This window comes from Phalacrocorax aristotelis, chromosome 7 (assembly GCF_949628215.1).
Source record: "Phalacrocorax aristotelis chromosome 7, bGulAri2.1, whole genome shotgun sequence".
Lineage (NCBI taxonomy): Eukaryota > Metazoa > Chordata > Aves > Suliformes > Phalacrocoracidae > Phalacrocorax > Phalacrocorax aristotelis.
This window is the reverse complement of record NC_134282.1, coordinates 12109346-12125881: the sequence shown is the minus strand read 5'-3', so window position 1 is coordinate 12125881 and position 16536 is coordinate 12109346. Positions and strand designations below refer to the sequence as shown.

General features: G+C 39.6%; 1 protein-coding gene across 2 annotated transcripts in view; it reads right to left on the bottom strand.

Annotated features, from left to right (window-relative positions):
- The window catches only part of RASA2 (RAS p21 protein activator 2), a 52271-nt gene extending 36836 nt beyond the window's left edge, over positions 1-15435 (bottom strand). The window contains exons 1-4 of one of the 2 annotated variants that reach the window (XM_075098825.1): positions 15296-15435; positions 8492-8597; positions 2917-3020; positions 1800-1894 (exon numbers count right to left, since the gene is read on the bottom strand). In XM_075098825.1, the coding sequence (XP_074954926.1) occupies positions 1800-1894; positions 2917-3020; positions 8492-8597; positions 15296-15356 (366 nt within the window). In that variant the 5' untranslated portion in view covers positions 15357-15435. Of the gene's footprint in view, positions 1-1799; positions 1895-2916; positions 3021-3233; positions 4170-8491; positions 8598-15295 lie in introns of those variants that run through there. The other variant, XM_075098826.1, reaches the window with a different exon arrangement.
- Positions 15436-16536: the final 1101 nt, after the last annotated feature.

Below are 16536 nucleotides of genomic sequence, written 5' to 3'. Positions count from 1 at the left end.
AAAAAAAAAAAAAAACAAACAAAAAACCCCAAACGAACAGCTAAGATTAAAACACAGAACAGATGCATTCTAAAAATCAAGGAAATTTGTACACATGTTCAATGGCTGGGGAAAGGCCACTCTCCTCCCATAAACACTTGAAGGAAAATACTCCTCACTCTTCTTTCACCAGGAACTTACATTAACTCAAGCACACAGTGCTTTTACTCTGTTGAACTTGTAATCACCTCCACTTCAGACTACCCATACAGAGCACGCTGTGGAACCAGAACATAAAATGACCAGTCTACAGCTTCTGCATTAGGAGTGGATTGTGATGCTAGAGAAGTCCTAAACTTATTTAAAGTATGGTGGTTTTAGAAAATGACTGGTCTGTTTATCTCCCCACCTCCCCAGTTCAGTTTTATTTGGTAGGAATTGGCAAGTTTAATTCTTAGTAATTCCACAAAAGACAAAATGTTACATTTAATATACTCTTAGGCCTTTCTAGAAATTGTCAAAGTTATTAACAAACTCAAATGCCTTCCAGTGATACTTTCATTTGACCTACAAGGTAGAGCTGACAATTTCCCATATGGACTATAAGAATTGATGAACTGTGAAGAAAAAAAAAATCCAAGCTATACTTATCAGCAAAGACGACAGCCAGTGCCAAAGCACTTATGACTTGGTATGGGTTTTGTACATCTACAAGCTGTATACTACAATATGCACCTCTACCACTAATGTACCCGATATACAGGCTTCTCATTATACTAAAGTAAGCCTCTACGAAAATAGATCACTGGTACACAGAAAGTACAATTTTCTTGAAACAAATGAAGATTTAAGGAGAAAACGCAGTGAAACCCCAACCAAGCAAACTGCAATGTGTCCTGCATATTTCTAAGGAACACAAAATACTTCTAAAACCATTCCATTGCCTTGCACCCATCATAAATTCTGGAAAATACTCACATGGAGGGAACCAGGGGAAAAATGTCAGCTAGATGTATGGTGCCATCAGGAAAAGAGCACATCTGAAAACCATCCTTGCCCCTCCCCAAACATTCGTGCACTTTTCTGCACATACACCATGTGAAAGCCCACTATTTTCAGCCATGTTCCACCAATAATCTTGGCAATCTCCTAGGAATATACCTCAGTATGGTATGGCACATCCAAATCAATGAGATTTCAGCCAGATCTGGCTATTGGGAACTGGTCTCAGCTCCACTCTTAAAAATTTTATGGAAAAATGAAACAGGACAGAGGAGAAACCTACCCAACTGCCCTAACTCAAGGAAAGATTAACATGAAGAGCACACATTAGTAGAAAAGGTCATCTTTTACTGGAAGGGTCATGCAGGAGAGTGCTTTACACACGTCCCAGCCACAGAAAAGTATCACTAAGAGCTTTGGACACTTAGACTATTTCATGTCACATAATCAGTCATTTCAGAATACAACAAAACTGATTGGGGAAAAAAAATTGTTCAGTAGTTTCCTACATGATCCTCCACCTATCTCAAGTACATAGCTCCTCTTGCAAAGACTTTAGACATCAAAATCTTGTTAAGACATTTCCCAAACAGTTGCTTCAAGTCTTCTGCCACTTTTAAGTATCATGAGGAACAATACAGCCAGTTTAGAAGCATAGAATATGCATTATTCTCTAATCAAGCTGAAAAACACAACTGTCTGGCAAGAATTAGACAGATGCTTACCTCTATCTGCTGCAGCTCAATATAAACTTCTACCATTACATGCACTTATCTATATTTAATTTTTAAAATGTAAATGTGCAATTTAATAGTTACCTGAACCTCTGAATTAGAATCAACAGGTTGAAGCATAAACCAGTTCTCTTTTCCTGTGTAGTTGCACAAATCTTCTTTTTTGATAGACACCTTCCCTGGGGGAGGGGGACAGGGAGAGATAAGCATAATTATCACTTTCATCTGAATAGGACAAATATTTAAATAAATTCAAAGTTTTATTTTTGTTTAAACTCTTCCTTTCAGTTTTTTTCTTTACGCTTATGATGCTATGTGGAAGCCTTATGGAAACAAGGAACATGAAGCATAAGTAAAGCATAAAAATCGTTTATATAAAGCCAAATTAACTTAATTATAATGTGTTATCCTGGATAACACTAATAATAAGATTAGTTAAAATAAAGAACACACTTGTGGCTGGAAATAATATAATCACGATGTGAGAAAACAGTAACTGTGTTGAAGAATATTTAAATTGGGAAACAAGGTAGATGCCTTTTACTCTTCTGACTGCTATTCGGAAAGCTGTTATTATACCAAATTATCTGGCATCCTGGTGCAAATTATTTCCTTCCTCAATCCAAGTAGTGTGAGGGCTTCTTCCACAGCAGACTGTTAGAGCTTTATAGTAACCACATCCAAATAGCAGCTGCAATAGAGCCATTACGCAGTGTGCGGGGGTGGGAATCCACCTCTTGTAATTTTTCACTTAAGCTACATAAGTTGCTGCAAAATGCTTTGTAAGTCACTCAGTTACAGGTTGCACTGACAAAGAAAAGAATTATCTATAAATAGTTTTAAGAATTTTTCCACAACTGCAATTATTCCACAAGTCATTCTTTAAAGACCTATGGGTAGTTACAATTATTCAAATATTTCAATGAAACAGAACTGAAGAAAAAACAAATAGAATTTTTAATAATGTATTGAGACTATGACTATAAAATGTCCTACTAGCCTAGAAACCAAACATTTTAGTATAATAAAGCAAGGAAGCAATATCCTGCTTTTCAAACTTTAAAGGAGCGTTTAGTTTAAGTACGCTATAAACTGTGTTTTGAAAAATGCATCACTAAGAATTACATCCTTAATACTACAGATAATGATACTGAAAATAACCAAAAGTTATGCAAGACTTAGACAACATCCCAGAACTTACCTATACGCAGGTCTTTTTGTAAAACACTTTTATCATAAATGTAGAAGGACAACCACTGGAATGTTCTTGGAATCTCAAAGTAAAACTCCTCCCCAAAATAAGGGCTGAAAAGAAAAACTGAAAGTTAAAATAGAAAAACACTATGTAATTGATACAGAAGACAAACATTACAATGCTACATTTTTACTGTAGTCCCAGACCTTGGCCTTCAGCACTATACTTATCTATCATCAAAGCCATCCACAAGCATTTCATTACCACAACATACAACGCCACAAATATGTTAAAAAAAGGAAAAAATCTCAGAGCTCACGTACAGAAAGTGTTGTCTCCTCTGCAATTTCAATTCTGTTTTTGTTTCTTGAAATTATTCTAGTTGGTTCTCTACACACCCCAAATGACTTCCTAAGACACAAGTTTTACGTTTCACTTTTTTCATTCAGTACATGATTAAATTACATTAAAACAGTTTATGAATCATTTCACTAACTGACATTTGTTTAGCTCTAACTTCCATGTCAAATTTGATGCTCAAAGACTTAGATCTGTAAAAAGAAATCAGAAGCACTAGCAACTATAAAACAGAACAGTGAAAAAGAAGAATGTGAGTCTCAAACACATGTGCTCTCCTGCATGCTGGAATGGTCACCACATTTCTCCATCTAATGAAGTCCAAGATAACATTTACAGTTCACCCTACTTAACTGCCATCTGCACAGCCCTCTATGTAAAAACGCTCTGGGCTCCCCTATGTTAGACATATTTCACACAATGTGTTGGTATCTTCGCTCAAGGAATTTATACTTCCATTAAACTTGATTACTTATTGATGCAATCATAGCCGGTAGCCAGAACACTGTATTTCAAAAGACTGAACAAACCCACAATGTTATTTGTCAGAATTCACAACTTGCAGTGACACAATCGAGTACATCCACCAAAAATAAAACCAACCCAAACCTGTTCTTTTGGAACCACTGGATTCTTATAGGCTTAAAATACTTTCAATTACAATATATTAACATCACCAGGAAAAAGCGTTCAGCTTCATGAAACTAATTTTAGCCTCTGTTTTCTTTCTACAGAAAAGTACCATAATGACAGTTACAGCAAACCCAGAAACAAAGTTGGTTCCGTCCCCCACAGTACAGTACCTTTCTGACACTGTGTTGTTAGAAAACTTTAATAAACGAATACAAATATGCTTATGTTTTGAACAATCAGTTCATATTATTACCTAACCAAATGGATATGAAGAAGAACAAGATATCATCCCTACTCTCTTACCTCCAACATCATTACAGAAAAAACACAAAATGCTTAAGGACCAATGGTTCATTAAGTAAGTTAAAAGTAAGATAAGAGCTGGTAACTAACTTAAAAAGGGGGAAGAACACAGGTGAAAAAAATCTAGTATTCCAGATTTCTAGATTTGATTTTTAGAAACAAGAGCTTTAACTGCAGGAATTCATTATGAGGAATTTCACAAGTGAAAATGTTCCTTTCGTTCAAAAACAGACCTTTTACCATAGGCTTCAAAGCAGACAAATCACTATTAGCCTTTGCACTACACTGAGAAATAATTTAATTATTCTCAGTTGAAAAATTTGCATGTGGTTTTCCAGGTCCCTCTTTTTTTTTTTTTTATTTCAAAGCCAACAATCTGGGGGTTCTGGCAAACAAACAAAAAAAAAGCCTAAACAAAGCAGCTTTGATTTCAAGGGCTGGATTCTTCTTGTCAGCACCACCACTAAAGGTATAAACTCAAGATCATTACGTTTAGCAGCACTGCAGCCCTAAGCAGTCTCAATTTCCTTATTACCTTTGCTGCTCATTTTAATTGTATTGACACAGTAACTCAGACCAAAAAAGGTGAAACAAAGGCTTATTTTAATCTTAGGTCAACTCTGTGCTATGGCTTCCCTAATAGCTACACAAATAATAGTTGCACCAGTACAAACAAAGAGATATTACAGCCAGAAGAGTGAAGAGTGGGTAAACTAGCTGGCACTGGTATCAAGGGAAACTCTGCTACTAACTCAGCCTCAGTCAGACATCCTAAGAGGAACACTAGACTACAATGTACATCAACAACTGTGCACCACTAAGTGCTAAGTCCCTATTCTGGCTGGATCTGTATCTCCATGCATCTAATTATAATCAGAAAATTAGTCTGGGATGGAGACTATTAGCAGAGACTTCCAAAAACCTATTTAGTATTCTACGGCTAAAGAGAGCAAACTTCACAACTATATTCCCCCTCCCTCCTCCAAAGAATGATCAGCCACTAACAATCATTATTTTGACCTCAACATTACATGAAGTCTCAGATTTGGCAGGAAAGAGCAGGTCAATAGTATGAGCATAAATAGAAGGTAATGCATTGTTTTATTCATGTTGATACATTTTTCCTTGCCTAGATTAACACCACTGCCTTATCAGTTATTCATTATTCTTTAGCAAAGTATGAGGCACAGAGAAAATTTAAAGTGGAGAATACAAAGGATTAGTATAGAAATACTTAGGTGGATACAGAACTGGCTGAAGGGGTACAATAGGTTATACCAATGAGGAATTATTAAAATTAAGAACTTACTCAGCCTGTTCCTCAAGGATTCAGTCAGTTTAGTACTTTCATTTGTGACTTTGATGCAAGAACTTTAAAGACTGTGACGGATACAAAATTAGAAGATAGTGCTAATTCAAAGACCAGACTGTTCTACAGGAAGAACTGGATTACAGTAATACAGGAGATTAAATTTAAAGGTGTGACGTACTCCTTTGCTCTTCCCTTCCTTGTTACATTAAACTGGCAGTTCTATGACAGAAACTGACCAATGCCCCTAGAGCTGTTATAAAAGCAACAGTTATATGAACAAAAGAATTAGTTGTTGCTATAACCTTGCATTCGCACAAAGTTCAGCTTGCAAAAGAAACTGAATTTAAATTAAAAAAAAAAAATCCAACACACACATAGCACAATCCCTCCCCAATTCCTCATATTTGACTGTAGATATTTGAGGAGATTCACGGATGTTCTTTAAACTTTCCAAAGGAAAAAAATTTTCTTTCTTCAGAACCCACAGAAATCCCACACCGTGTCAGGAAATATTTGTCGAGTCATTAGTCAAAATATCATTCTTTCACTTCAGTACTAATTCATGTTTTTCTAATTTTGAAAAATCATTTGCTTCACATCTGCACTCTAACAATAGTCCCAATGCTGGTGGAAGCCCAAACCTATTTGCACATTTCAAAAATACATTTCATTAGTTTTCAATCACTGTAGTCAAAGATAATGTTAATTCTAGTGATAATTTCTTCCACAGATCTTGAACTAGCAGATATTCTTAGAATACAATTTAGATTACAGCTGGTATGAATTTGCAGCCCAGAATACAGTGACAAAAACAGACTGTGAATTACATGTGTAAGAAAAAGCAAGCAAATAATATAAAACAAAACAATTAAATTCGAAGTTGTATTTATGACAAATTATACTGTATTACACCTTACTGAAAAGCAGTTTATAAAGTTTTCAGACTAGTAAGAGATCAGGGCTTTCATCTTGCCTTCCAGTATACCTCTAAGTTAGTACGGTATTCTAGTTTAACAGAGTAATAAGCAACAAGATGGTATAATTAAGTTTCTTGAACAAGTGTCAGCCTTCATAACTGCACACACACTAGTAATCAAGTGTAAGCATCCAACTCTGGTTGTTGCTAATAGAGAATTACTTATTTTATTGCATTTCATTAGTTGGTATGGAACCCTACTTATTCTGGCAATCTAACTTAACGCAGCCATAATTCAGAGGATAAAGGAGTTCCCTAAGCAGGCAGTGGAGACAGAAAGGAACCTATGGGCAAAGAGTGATTCAGCACACTGAGTTCTAACTCCTAATAATGTATGCTCATCTTAGAAATAATCATTTCATATCACCTGAAAAAATCTGTTTGAGGGGGAGGAGTTGTGTCACTTGAGACCTCCCCACCCCACCTCAAACTGTTGTTTTGTTATAGTGCGATTTTTCTTCCTTTCTTCTGTAAAGTTCTAATGACATTGTTTTCATTTAATCAAGTTTCAGTCAAAACTTCAGTACTATTTTAAAAATTTTTTATGGATTTAAGCCAATTTATTTTATGAAATGTTTCATTATGCAATTAATACTTATTTTATTATCAGCTGATTAAAGTACATAAATTTAGTAATTCTTAAGCAGAACATAATAAAAATGTCTGCGTAAACATTAAATGTAACAACAGGTCTTGTTGTTAAAGAATAGTAGCAACTTTCAGGGTTTCAATTACTAACATGTCAAAAATCAGATGGCAATGCTTTTTTGAAAGATATATTGGGTTCCTTTTTACCCAGCAAACTAATGTCTACTTGAAAGGGAAATTTTAAGTTTCTGTTTTATCAGTACAGTGTCTTTATCATTCTTCTCTGAAGGATTACTCAGTTTAGTTTGTTTTGGTAATCAATCTCAATTCCAACCAGTTAAATTCTGAAGATTTTCTGGATCTGACTACAGCAGTTAAAGATCAGGAGAATGAGAAAAATATTTGTTCCTGAATGCATGCAGGTGGTGTTTGCTTTGCATGCAGAAGCATAAGGAGGCTTCAAAATGATATTCTGAGAAAGTAGAATTCTCTATTTACATTTGCCGTATGAGCAGTATGCTGTTCCTCACCTGGAAACATCTAGAGAGAGAGCTCAAAGAACAAACGCTAACAATAAAACCACTGGAAACTATAAGAATTAGTGAACCTTTCAAGAGTTTGAACAGGCTTTCTGGGTTTTAAGAAGGTTTAATGTCTCCTCCAGATAACTGAAACTGTCACTCAGATATTCTGAACAATGCAGCTGCAAGGATGCTTCAGTATGGGCCACCAATGAACGTAAAGAGTTTTGAGACATCGAAGTGCCCACACTACTGCAGCTATGTTAACATGACTTTTTTGCTTGATTGTTTTTAAAGCTGTAAGGCTACCAGAATCTACAGCTAAGCGCTGCTCAGGGAGGCAGAGCAAGCCATTCTGTGTGAATACTCACTACAGTTTCCAAAACAAGAATTTCAGGAGAGAACGAGGCTTGTTCAGGGGGACATCCCACCACACACAAAACTCTCACACAAGGAAGATTTCCGGTTCCTTCATTCTAGAAACAGGTTTTACAAGACAGACACTAAAAGCAGAATTCCACCAGTACAGACCAACGGCATGTCAGAGGTAGGAAATGACATGGAGAGCAAGTATCAAGCAGGGATCTTTCCTTTGATAACAACTTGGCAAGAAAAAGAATGTTATGCCACCCAATGGAACAGAATAAAAGTAATAGTGAAATATGTTTAGCACGCTTCATTTTAAAAGCACTGTACTCACTAGCCTCAATTTTGTCTTCAACTACTCTACATTTTAATCAATCAATTGGTGTAACATTTGAGTTGTTGCTGTAAGTCAGCTCTCATTTTAAAGAGGTGAAAGCAAAAGTGCAGGCACATTGATATGTATCTTGTTTTTATTCTGAAGTGAGGCAGTTTTGCTCATCATCTCCATTTAAAAATTACGCTTACCTTAAAGATTTTTCAACTACCTGTGTCCGAAAAACTTCCTCTTGGTCCAAGTTTATGGTACAGAAAAAGTCTCTCATTTTGTTGGGTACTAAGTGTTTGGCGTCATCTGTAAATAAAAAAATTACTGTAAATATTGAGGAGGAAAACCCACAAAATACTAGGCACAAGAATTTTACAGTTTTAACATGTCTCCAAAATTTACTTTTCCATTCAGTTAGCATAAATTTCTGTATTTATTTTCAATTCAGAAGATCCAACAGTGTACAGAAATTGCTACATCCAGTTTCACGTGGAATGAGAGTCGACAGGAAGAAGAGAGCACACTGACTCATGAACACCACTTCCTGCAGCACCTGCACTTTCCCTTGAGAGGTCTCATCTTGGGCTTGACCCTGAGTAGCTTGCTAAATCCGAGAAGCTTGCAGCCTGAGGTGATATGGCATTAGGTCATAAGACCAAGACATGATCTGGCTGAGCTATTGTTCACTCGGTATTGTCTCCACAAATATTTTTTCTAAAGGAAGCTATTAAAAAGAACTTACCCATCAAATCTTTATTTCATTTTCCACAATGATTTTAAGTTAGCTGAACTTTTGCAAAATATGCCAGTCATGAGCGCTGTTTATTTCCTAACCAGTAGAAGGGGGAAAACCACCTACTGACTAAATGCAACATGGATAAGAACAAGTAAAATGGAAGTTTCTAATGAGACAGGATGATTATCAACACAGGAATACAAAGAGTTGCTGGGTATGAAGCGTAGGCCACTGCAGTAACACACACTGAACATCAGGCAGCCCTTCAGAAATGGTTACTTCTAACTAGTTACAGCTAAAACCAGTTCCCAATGCTCAAATTGGAAAGCTCTTCCAAAATGTGACTGCTGCAAACATCTATATTTATTTACGGCAACACTGGCCTTCTGCTTAAACAGTTATTTCCCCCCAGAAGTTTCCTTCCCCTCTGAATATCTTTGAAGACAGCAAACAGACCCCTTTCACCATTTATTCTGCTAAAATAAATAAGACAAGCTTTTCTGGTACTCTGAGAGGCTCCTAATCAGTGAGTATCTGTCCCTGTCCACTTTAACTGTTACCTTAAACACAGGCAACCAGAACTGTATTCTGCATTAGGTCTTAACCAGGACCTTTTACAGTAGGGTTCATCCTTACCTGCTACAGGAAATACCTCTCTCAACAAGATGTGGAATCAACATTATCTAAACTTTATATAAGGTAATAAAAAGTAATAGGATGGAAACTACACCGAAGTGTTGAGTTTTAATGGATTATGTCTGAATAACAAATCACCCCCACTTTGAAAGAGCATAGCCTGAATCTATATTTGAAGTATCATATATATGTTTCTTTAAAAAAACAAAGTGCAGATATGAAGCACAGTGGAATAAGCTTTACCGTCTATGCTGTTAAGATGTAAAATCAGAATTCTGTTTTGTCTCTCTCTCTCACCCCCTCCTTTTAATTTTTTGTTAAATAGATTATTACAGTCTTGAGAGCTAGGCAGGTAATGCCTAGCATTGGAAAGGCTACCACAACTGTATCTGAGCATAGACCATGACAGTTGAACAGGAACAGACACTGAACTTCATGCATGATGTTTTTCAAGTCAGGGATATTACACTGATGGAAAGCAAGAACAGACACTTAAGTAACTTCCACAGTTAAAACCCGTGCTCCCAGAAGCATCAATAAGCTTTTCATCAACTTGGGTGTGGGAGAGGAGGAAATACGCATATTATTTTTAAACACCACACAATGTTGACAGATTGGCAGACACGAACAGAACCAGTTTTAATGTCGTTAGACTCCAAGAAGAGACTAAACTCAAAATTACCCTCAAGTGAGATATTGTAGAGGAACTGAGAAAAGCATCAATGAATTAACACTGCCATAAAAAAAAAGCTATTTTAATAAAACATATGAAATACAAAAATAAATTCATGAAAGAGGCTAGTAATCCCCAGAGAGCTTCTGAAACTGTAGTTTGTAATTAATAAGCATGAGCTGTGTCGGTTGCTGCTGATAAGAATCTTGATTTTTCAGTTAATACTCTGTAGTGTCATCATCCTATTTTTACATAAAATATTTAAGATATAACATTACTTAACTGGCACTGTAAAAGCACTGTATAGTGGACTTTGAAAGGAAATTACAATTATTATAGTTTCATGCTTTCTTTAAAAAGTAAAAAGTACATATTTCTGCATAATTCGTAATTTTTGTCTACTATACTGCAGTCTTTCAGTGTCAAAAGACACTTCCTGCCCAAGGGAATAGAAGAAATGGAAGTTTGGATTTTCTAATGAAATAAAAACCTTTATTTTGTAGCCCAAGTGTTTAGCTTTAAGACAAGAACAAATATATTGAGGTTTTTAGGAGGCAGGAGGGATGATTCTCAGTTCTGAGTTAAAAATAACCTCAGAGCACTTGTCAGGTGAAGCACCGAGCATAAGACTTCACATCTTTTGAAACACCTCTTAATAACTGTGATTGTGAGAGTTTTCAGCCATATAGTGGTCCAACTCTTCCAATAAGGTTATTTTCTTTAAAAACAAAAAAAACACACACCAAAAAGCCCCATAAAAACCCACCACAAACAACAACAAAAAAACTTAACCAAAAAAACCCTTACACCACAAGTCTTTGACTCATTACACTAAGTCTTACTTTTTCCTCAAAACCTAAGGCTAAAACAGTTGCATAAAAATCAAGTATGAACATTTGAACAACAGCAGATATCTGCTTGAATGTTTTGATTTCCAGTGCATTCATCAAGTATGCAATTCTGAATTCTGAAGGTGGCATATATTTCACTGTTCAAAGGATGCAAAGGAAAAAAGGTCAGAAGTATATTGAGGAAATGTACACCAGTGTTCTCCAAGGGTTTGTTTAGGAAGCATAGGTAGTGTGAATGGTTAGTCAGAAACACCAGATAAAGTTGTTCGCGGCAGAAGAGAGAAATTAAACCACTTTTAGATCTAACTATGGAACTCTATTTCAAGCCTTTAAAACTATATAGTGTGATACTCAAAACTTACAGTCCAAACTGTGAAACAATAAGTAATAAGTAACAATAAGATGAAACAGTAGCAATAACAGACTTATTTTGTATTGACCATGTCATTCACCACTTTCAGTCACTGGACCAACTTAAACCAGAAAGTATTTTCACAAGACACATTTAGTAGCCTAATTCAATAGGGAAACCATGAAGTGCCTCACTAACATAATGAACATGAACCTTTTTATTATGAAAAGATGGAAGTTCACAATTGCTATTAATTACCTGACTTTCAAACTAACTTTCTTTATTGCCACTCAGCTACTTTTATAAAATAGCAGAAAATAATACTAATTTAAAACAAAAAAAACAAAAACAAACCAAAATCCCACACTTTGGCCAATTATGCATATCATTTGGATTTTAAAACGTTCAAAAAATATTGTTTAGGTTCTCTATATAAATACCTAGTAAAACCTCACTTCAGAATAAGATTAGATTAAACCTAAATGAAAGGGAAAAGCTGCAATGCTAATAAAAACTCAAGTGTTAGAGCAATAGGAATTCAAGTATACCAAATTTAATAAATTCGAACTCTCCACGTTAGAATAATGTTATGAGTTAGTAAGAACAGCAATGGAGCAACCTACCAAATACAACAGTTGTGTCAAACTGCCCTGGCTGCACATCATCTATTAATGTAGACACCATATGAAAACATCAAGTTAAAGCTTGTTCATTGCTAACAGTGGATCAGAAGCTAAGCAAAAGCAGGAGGTGGGATAGATAAATGCTATTCACAATATCCTCTGCCGAGTGAAAGTGAGCAATTAGCGTACATCATCTGATGGGGACTCGGAACAAAGAAATTTCTTAGATGATGTTTATGCACACAAACTCCAAAGTATTCACTTCACAGGGCTAAACATATTATATAGCAGCAACTAAATCCACTCCAGGAGTGCAGCATAATCCAAGACAACCACACAGGCTTTAACAACTCAGTGCAACAAGTTTGAAAGGGAAATAAAAAAAGCATCCTGAATTTTGTCAAACAAGCTCTGGGAGGTGACAGAAACATTTTTCAAGTGCTCCACTAAGAGAGGTTTCAGTAAACACATCAAAAATCAAACCAACTAAAATCACCTACCGCCTAAAAACGTACTTTATGTCATAAAATGAAAACAGAAGCTAGTTATTAAGCTTAAAACACTACGAGATATGCCTAAGACTACATGATTACCATGTACCTCTGTAAACGGCTTTTGCCATTCCTACGATATGTAAAATAGAACCACCAACAAAAAAGAGCCATCACAAAGAAAAGAAAGACCTTCAGTGAATTTCTGATGGAAACCTGCTAAAGTGTAATACCACCTTTTCAAACAATATTATGGGGTCTTAAACTGGTAAGACCAGTTCATCTTGCCTCTTACTTGAAAACCGGAGGCTTTCAACAGGCAGTACCAGGGACTGCAAACGTGTTCCTACTCTGTTTTTTCACTGCTAGGTATGCAATAGCTACTTAAGCCACCTTTAAATATATGCCTCCATTCTAAATCCATTGTGATGATTTGTGTAACATCACTAGCATTAGATTTTAGCATCTTTGTGTATTGTAAAACAACAGCATAAATAAGAATTTACTGCAGATGGTGTTTTCTGTACATGCAGAATTACACAGAACTCACATTACCTCATTAAAACTACCATGCTTTATCATCCAACACATAAAATGAGTCAGTGTCAAGTCTTGTCATAGTTCAAATGCCAACAAAGTTTAGGCACCGAAATGTATTCCACTTCGAAGAAACATGTTACAAGGAATCCTTACAGGCTACGAACATCAGCTTTCCAAAGTGAGGTCTGCTACTGCTAATCCCTCCAGATCAAGGGGGATTACATTATTACTGTTCACTCAGAGGGTTTTCCCCTAAAAAACACATTAGTGAAATACTAGCAAGAAGTGAAAATAAAACAGTACATGCTGTGCAAAGACACCAAAAGAGTATCTAGGGATTTGAAGGTTTTCAAGCTTCCACAGCACATTTAACTCCTTTTTTTTTTTAACAGTGTTTTTGTTTTGTTAAAAGAAACAAGTGGGTTTACAAAGTGATTTTCACACTGTTTCAAGACACATCTTTTACTGCAGCTATTGCTTCCACTCATTTTCAATGTAGGCTTCTACAGTTCTTACACACCCATTTTTGGCAACCATCTTTTTATGTATTCCCTAGAAAGTGGGTCATAGTCCTCAGTTTACCATTACTTTTGCCAGGTAATTGAACATTCAAAGTTATGACAGCTCAATCCAGAACCCACAAATGGTTCAATAAAACTAGTTGCAACATTAAGTCTCAAGACATTTTGGTTTTTGTCTTTTAATGGAAAACTTTTATTGGGATCAATTACCACAAAATGTAAAACTCTGAGCGCTGTGTTGTCCAGTGTTGACAAAAACCTCATGGTAGAAGTCAGGAAGCGGAATGGGGCCAATAAGTAAGTCAGCTTCAGTAATTAAAGCCGGCGCCCCAAAACTAACAGTATTCTATTTTAAAGGCAAGCTGACACGTATAATTTCTGTGGTAACTGCTAACAACGCAAGACCTCAGTAAGTGTGTGTTCAGCCTGGTCTACTTAGCTGAAATCACTCTCTACGCTGACACTGGAGCAGGACTACCTCCAGCTACACCTCATGCAGCCTCCCATTTTCATGACCTAGTCTTCTATTGACTGAAGACATATTCAGGTCTGGACTGCATGACGATATTTAAGTAAACATGACTCCATTCCTCCACCAACAATCTTTCAAAAGATTCTCCACAACCGTTTCTCAATCCTAGTGCCATGCCCAATTCAACTTGTTTCGCTTCATTCTCAAAAAAGTCGATCAACTGCGTGAGAAAGGAAATAAATGGGTTGCATCTGAATGGTATGAATGTATTTTGATACCCCTCCAGGAAGCCGCCGCACATCCTGTTTCTCCTACTCGCTTTGAAGTCCTCCCGAGCCGCACCACGCTATCTGTTTTCCTCCCCGGCCCCTCCTCCCCAGCTCATCCTTTGGTTTCCCACGTTACCGAATGTATAGGTATTTTTAGTCAGCACTTCCTAACCACCAAAATAAAGTCACCAGCCTCTCTCTCTGCCTCCCTCTTGCTCGCACACACGCTACACAAAAGAAACAGAAGCATTAATGACCGTTTCCAGAACAGCCCTCTACCACCGACTTCCTGCACATCAATAATTTCGCAATTTCTGCTTGACAAACACACTCCGGTGCCCGAGGTCCGGACGGGAGGGGGCATTTCTGCTCCCCCGCTGACTCAAGGAAACCCTCGGAGCAACGGATGCTTCCCGGCCGCTCCGGGACCCCAGCGGCCCCGCCGCATCCATACGTGCCTCCCGCCCTCCCGCCCCGGGGCCTCGCAGACCCCGGCCCAGCCCCGCCCGCCCCCTCCAGCACGTGCCGGCCGCGCCCGCTACAACGCCCCTTCCCGCCGCCGCCGCCACCGCCACAGCGGGGCCCGGGCCCCTGCCGGGCTCTCCTCACCGCCCGGCCCGAGGGGCAGCGCCGGGAGAAGCTGCTGCCCCCCTAGGCGCCCCTCACCCCGCCACCGCGGCCTCAACGGCCGCCGCGCCAGCGCCCGCCCCGCCGCGGGGACGGAGAGGGAGCGGCGACGGCCCGCGCCGGGCAGCCGGGGCAGGAGCAGGCACCTGAGGAGCGCGGCGGCCCCGGACGCTCACCCAACCCCGCCCGCCCTGGCCGCAACACCCCACTTACAGATCTTCCCCCGGAGGTTCTGCAGCACCCGCACCTCGTCGCCGCCGTCCCCAGCCGCCATCGCGCCAGCGCAGCCGCCTGCGCAGTGCAGTGCGCCGCGGGGGAGGGAAGGGAGCGGCCCGGCCCCACCGCCCGCCCGCCCGCGAAGCCGCCCCGCCCCCGCCGGCCACCGCCCGCCACCGCCCTCGGGGGGCACCAGCACCAGAGCGGGGCGGGGGGCGGCGGGGCGCATGCGCGGTGGCGCCGGCCTCCCAGCAGGCCCTTGCGCGGCGGTTCCGCCCTTGCTGCGGCCGCGGGCCCGGCCCGGCCCGGGCAGTTATCGCAGGCGGCGGCCCTGAGGGCGTCCTGCTGCTCCCTCTCCCCTTCTCCAAGAGTGTGGGGGCCTCGGCAGCTCCCACGGCCTGCCCTGCTCCTTGGTACATCTCTTGGGAGCGGGGAAGGTTCTAGCTGCGAGGCACGTGAAGCGCCTGTGTTTACCGTATTAATATTCATTGCGTGAGACGGCTGAAACGGGTGAGGGAGCCGGTTGCTTTGATTTCTGGAAGAGCGAGTGCCTCTCGCCGTGAAAAGCACGCGATTGCTGCTGCGGAGTCTCCTCTGCTGTCGCTTGTGTACATTTGCCTGTTCGGCCATGTAAGAAATGCCATAAAACGAGTAGGAAATGGTTCCACTGCCTGAGAACGCAGGTGTAGCGCTGCCTGCCAGCTGCAAGGAGCAATGCTTCGCACCTGAAGGCGTTAGCAGGCTACAGATAGAGCGCAGCAGCAACCTGCCTTTGTCAAGAATTAAAGGGCCTTTGCCTCAACGTTTGATACCGATGTTTCTTGAAGATGCAGGTCCCTGCATGAAACTCTCTGGGATCTTGCCTATGTCTGGAGTTTGCCCCAGCCCCACACGGGTGGTGGGCGTCTTTCTTGGGTCTGCACAATCCCCCCGGGCCATCAGTTGCAGGTGGTGTGTGCGGTTTGGTGGGGTGCACACTGAGGGTACCTCAGCCTCCAGGCCCTGTAGGCAGGGTCTGGCAAAAGCCTTTAGTGACTGATGTGACCTGCAACAGAGGTATTCCAGCGGGCTAAAGCATTTTAGAAAGCAGTAGAAGGCTAGGATTCTTCATGCCTAGAAAGCCTTCTTCAGTCTGTCCTGTTAAAGCAAAGGGAAATTTGGAAGGTTTCAGGCCAGCATGTGTCATTCGTCTCTACCTGAAGTCCCCTGCCGTGGTGCTCTGACCATTTTTTTTTCTC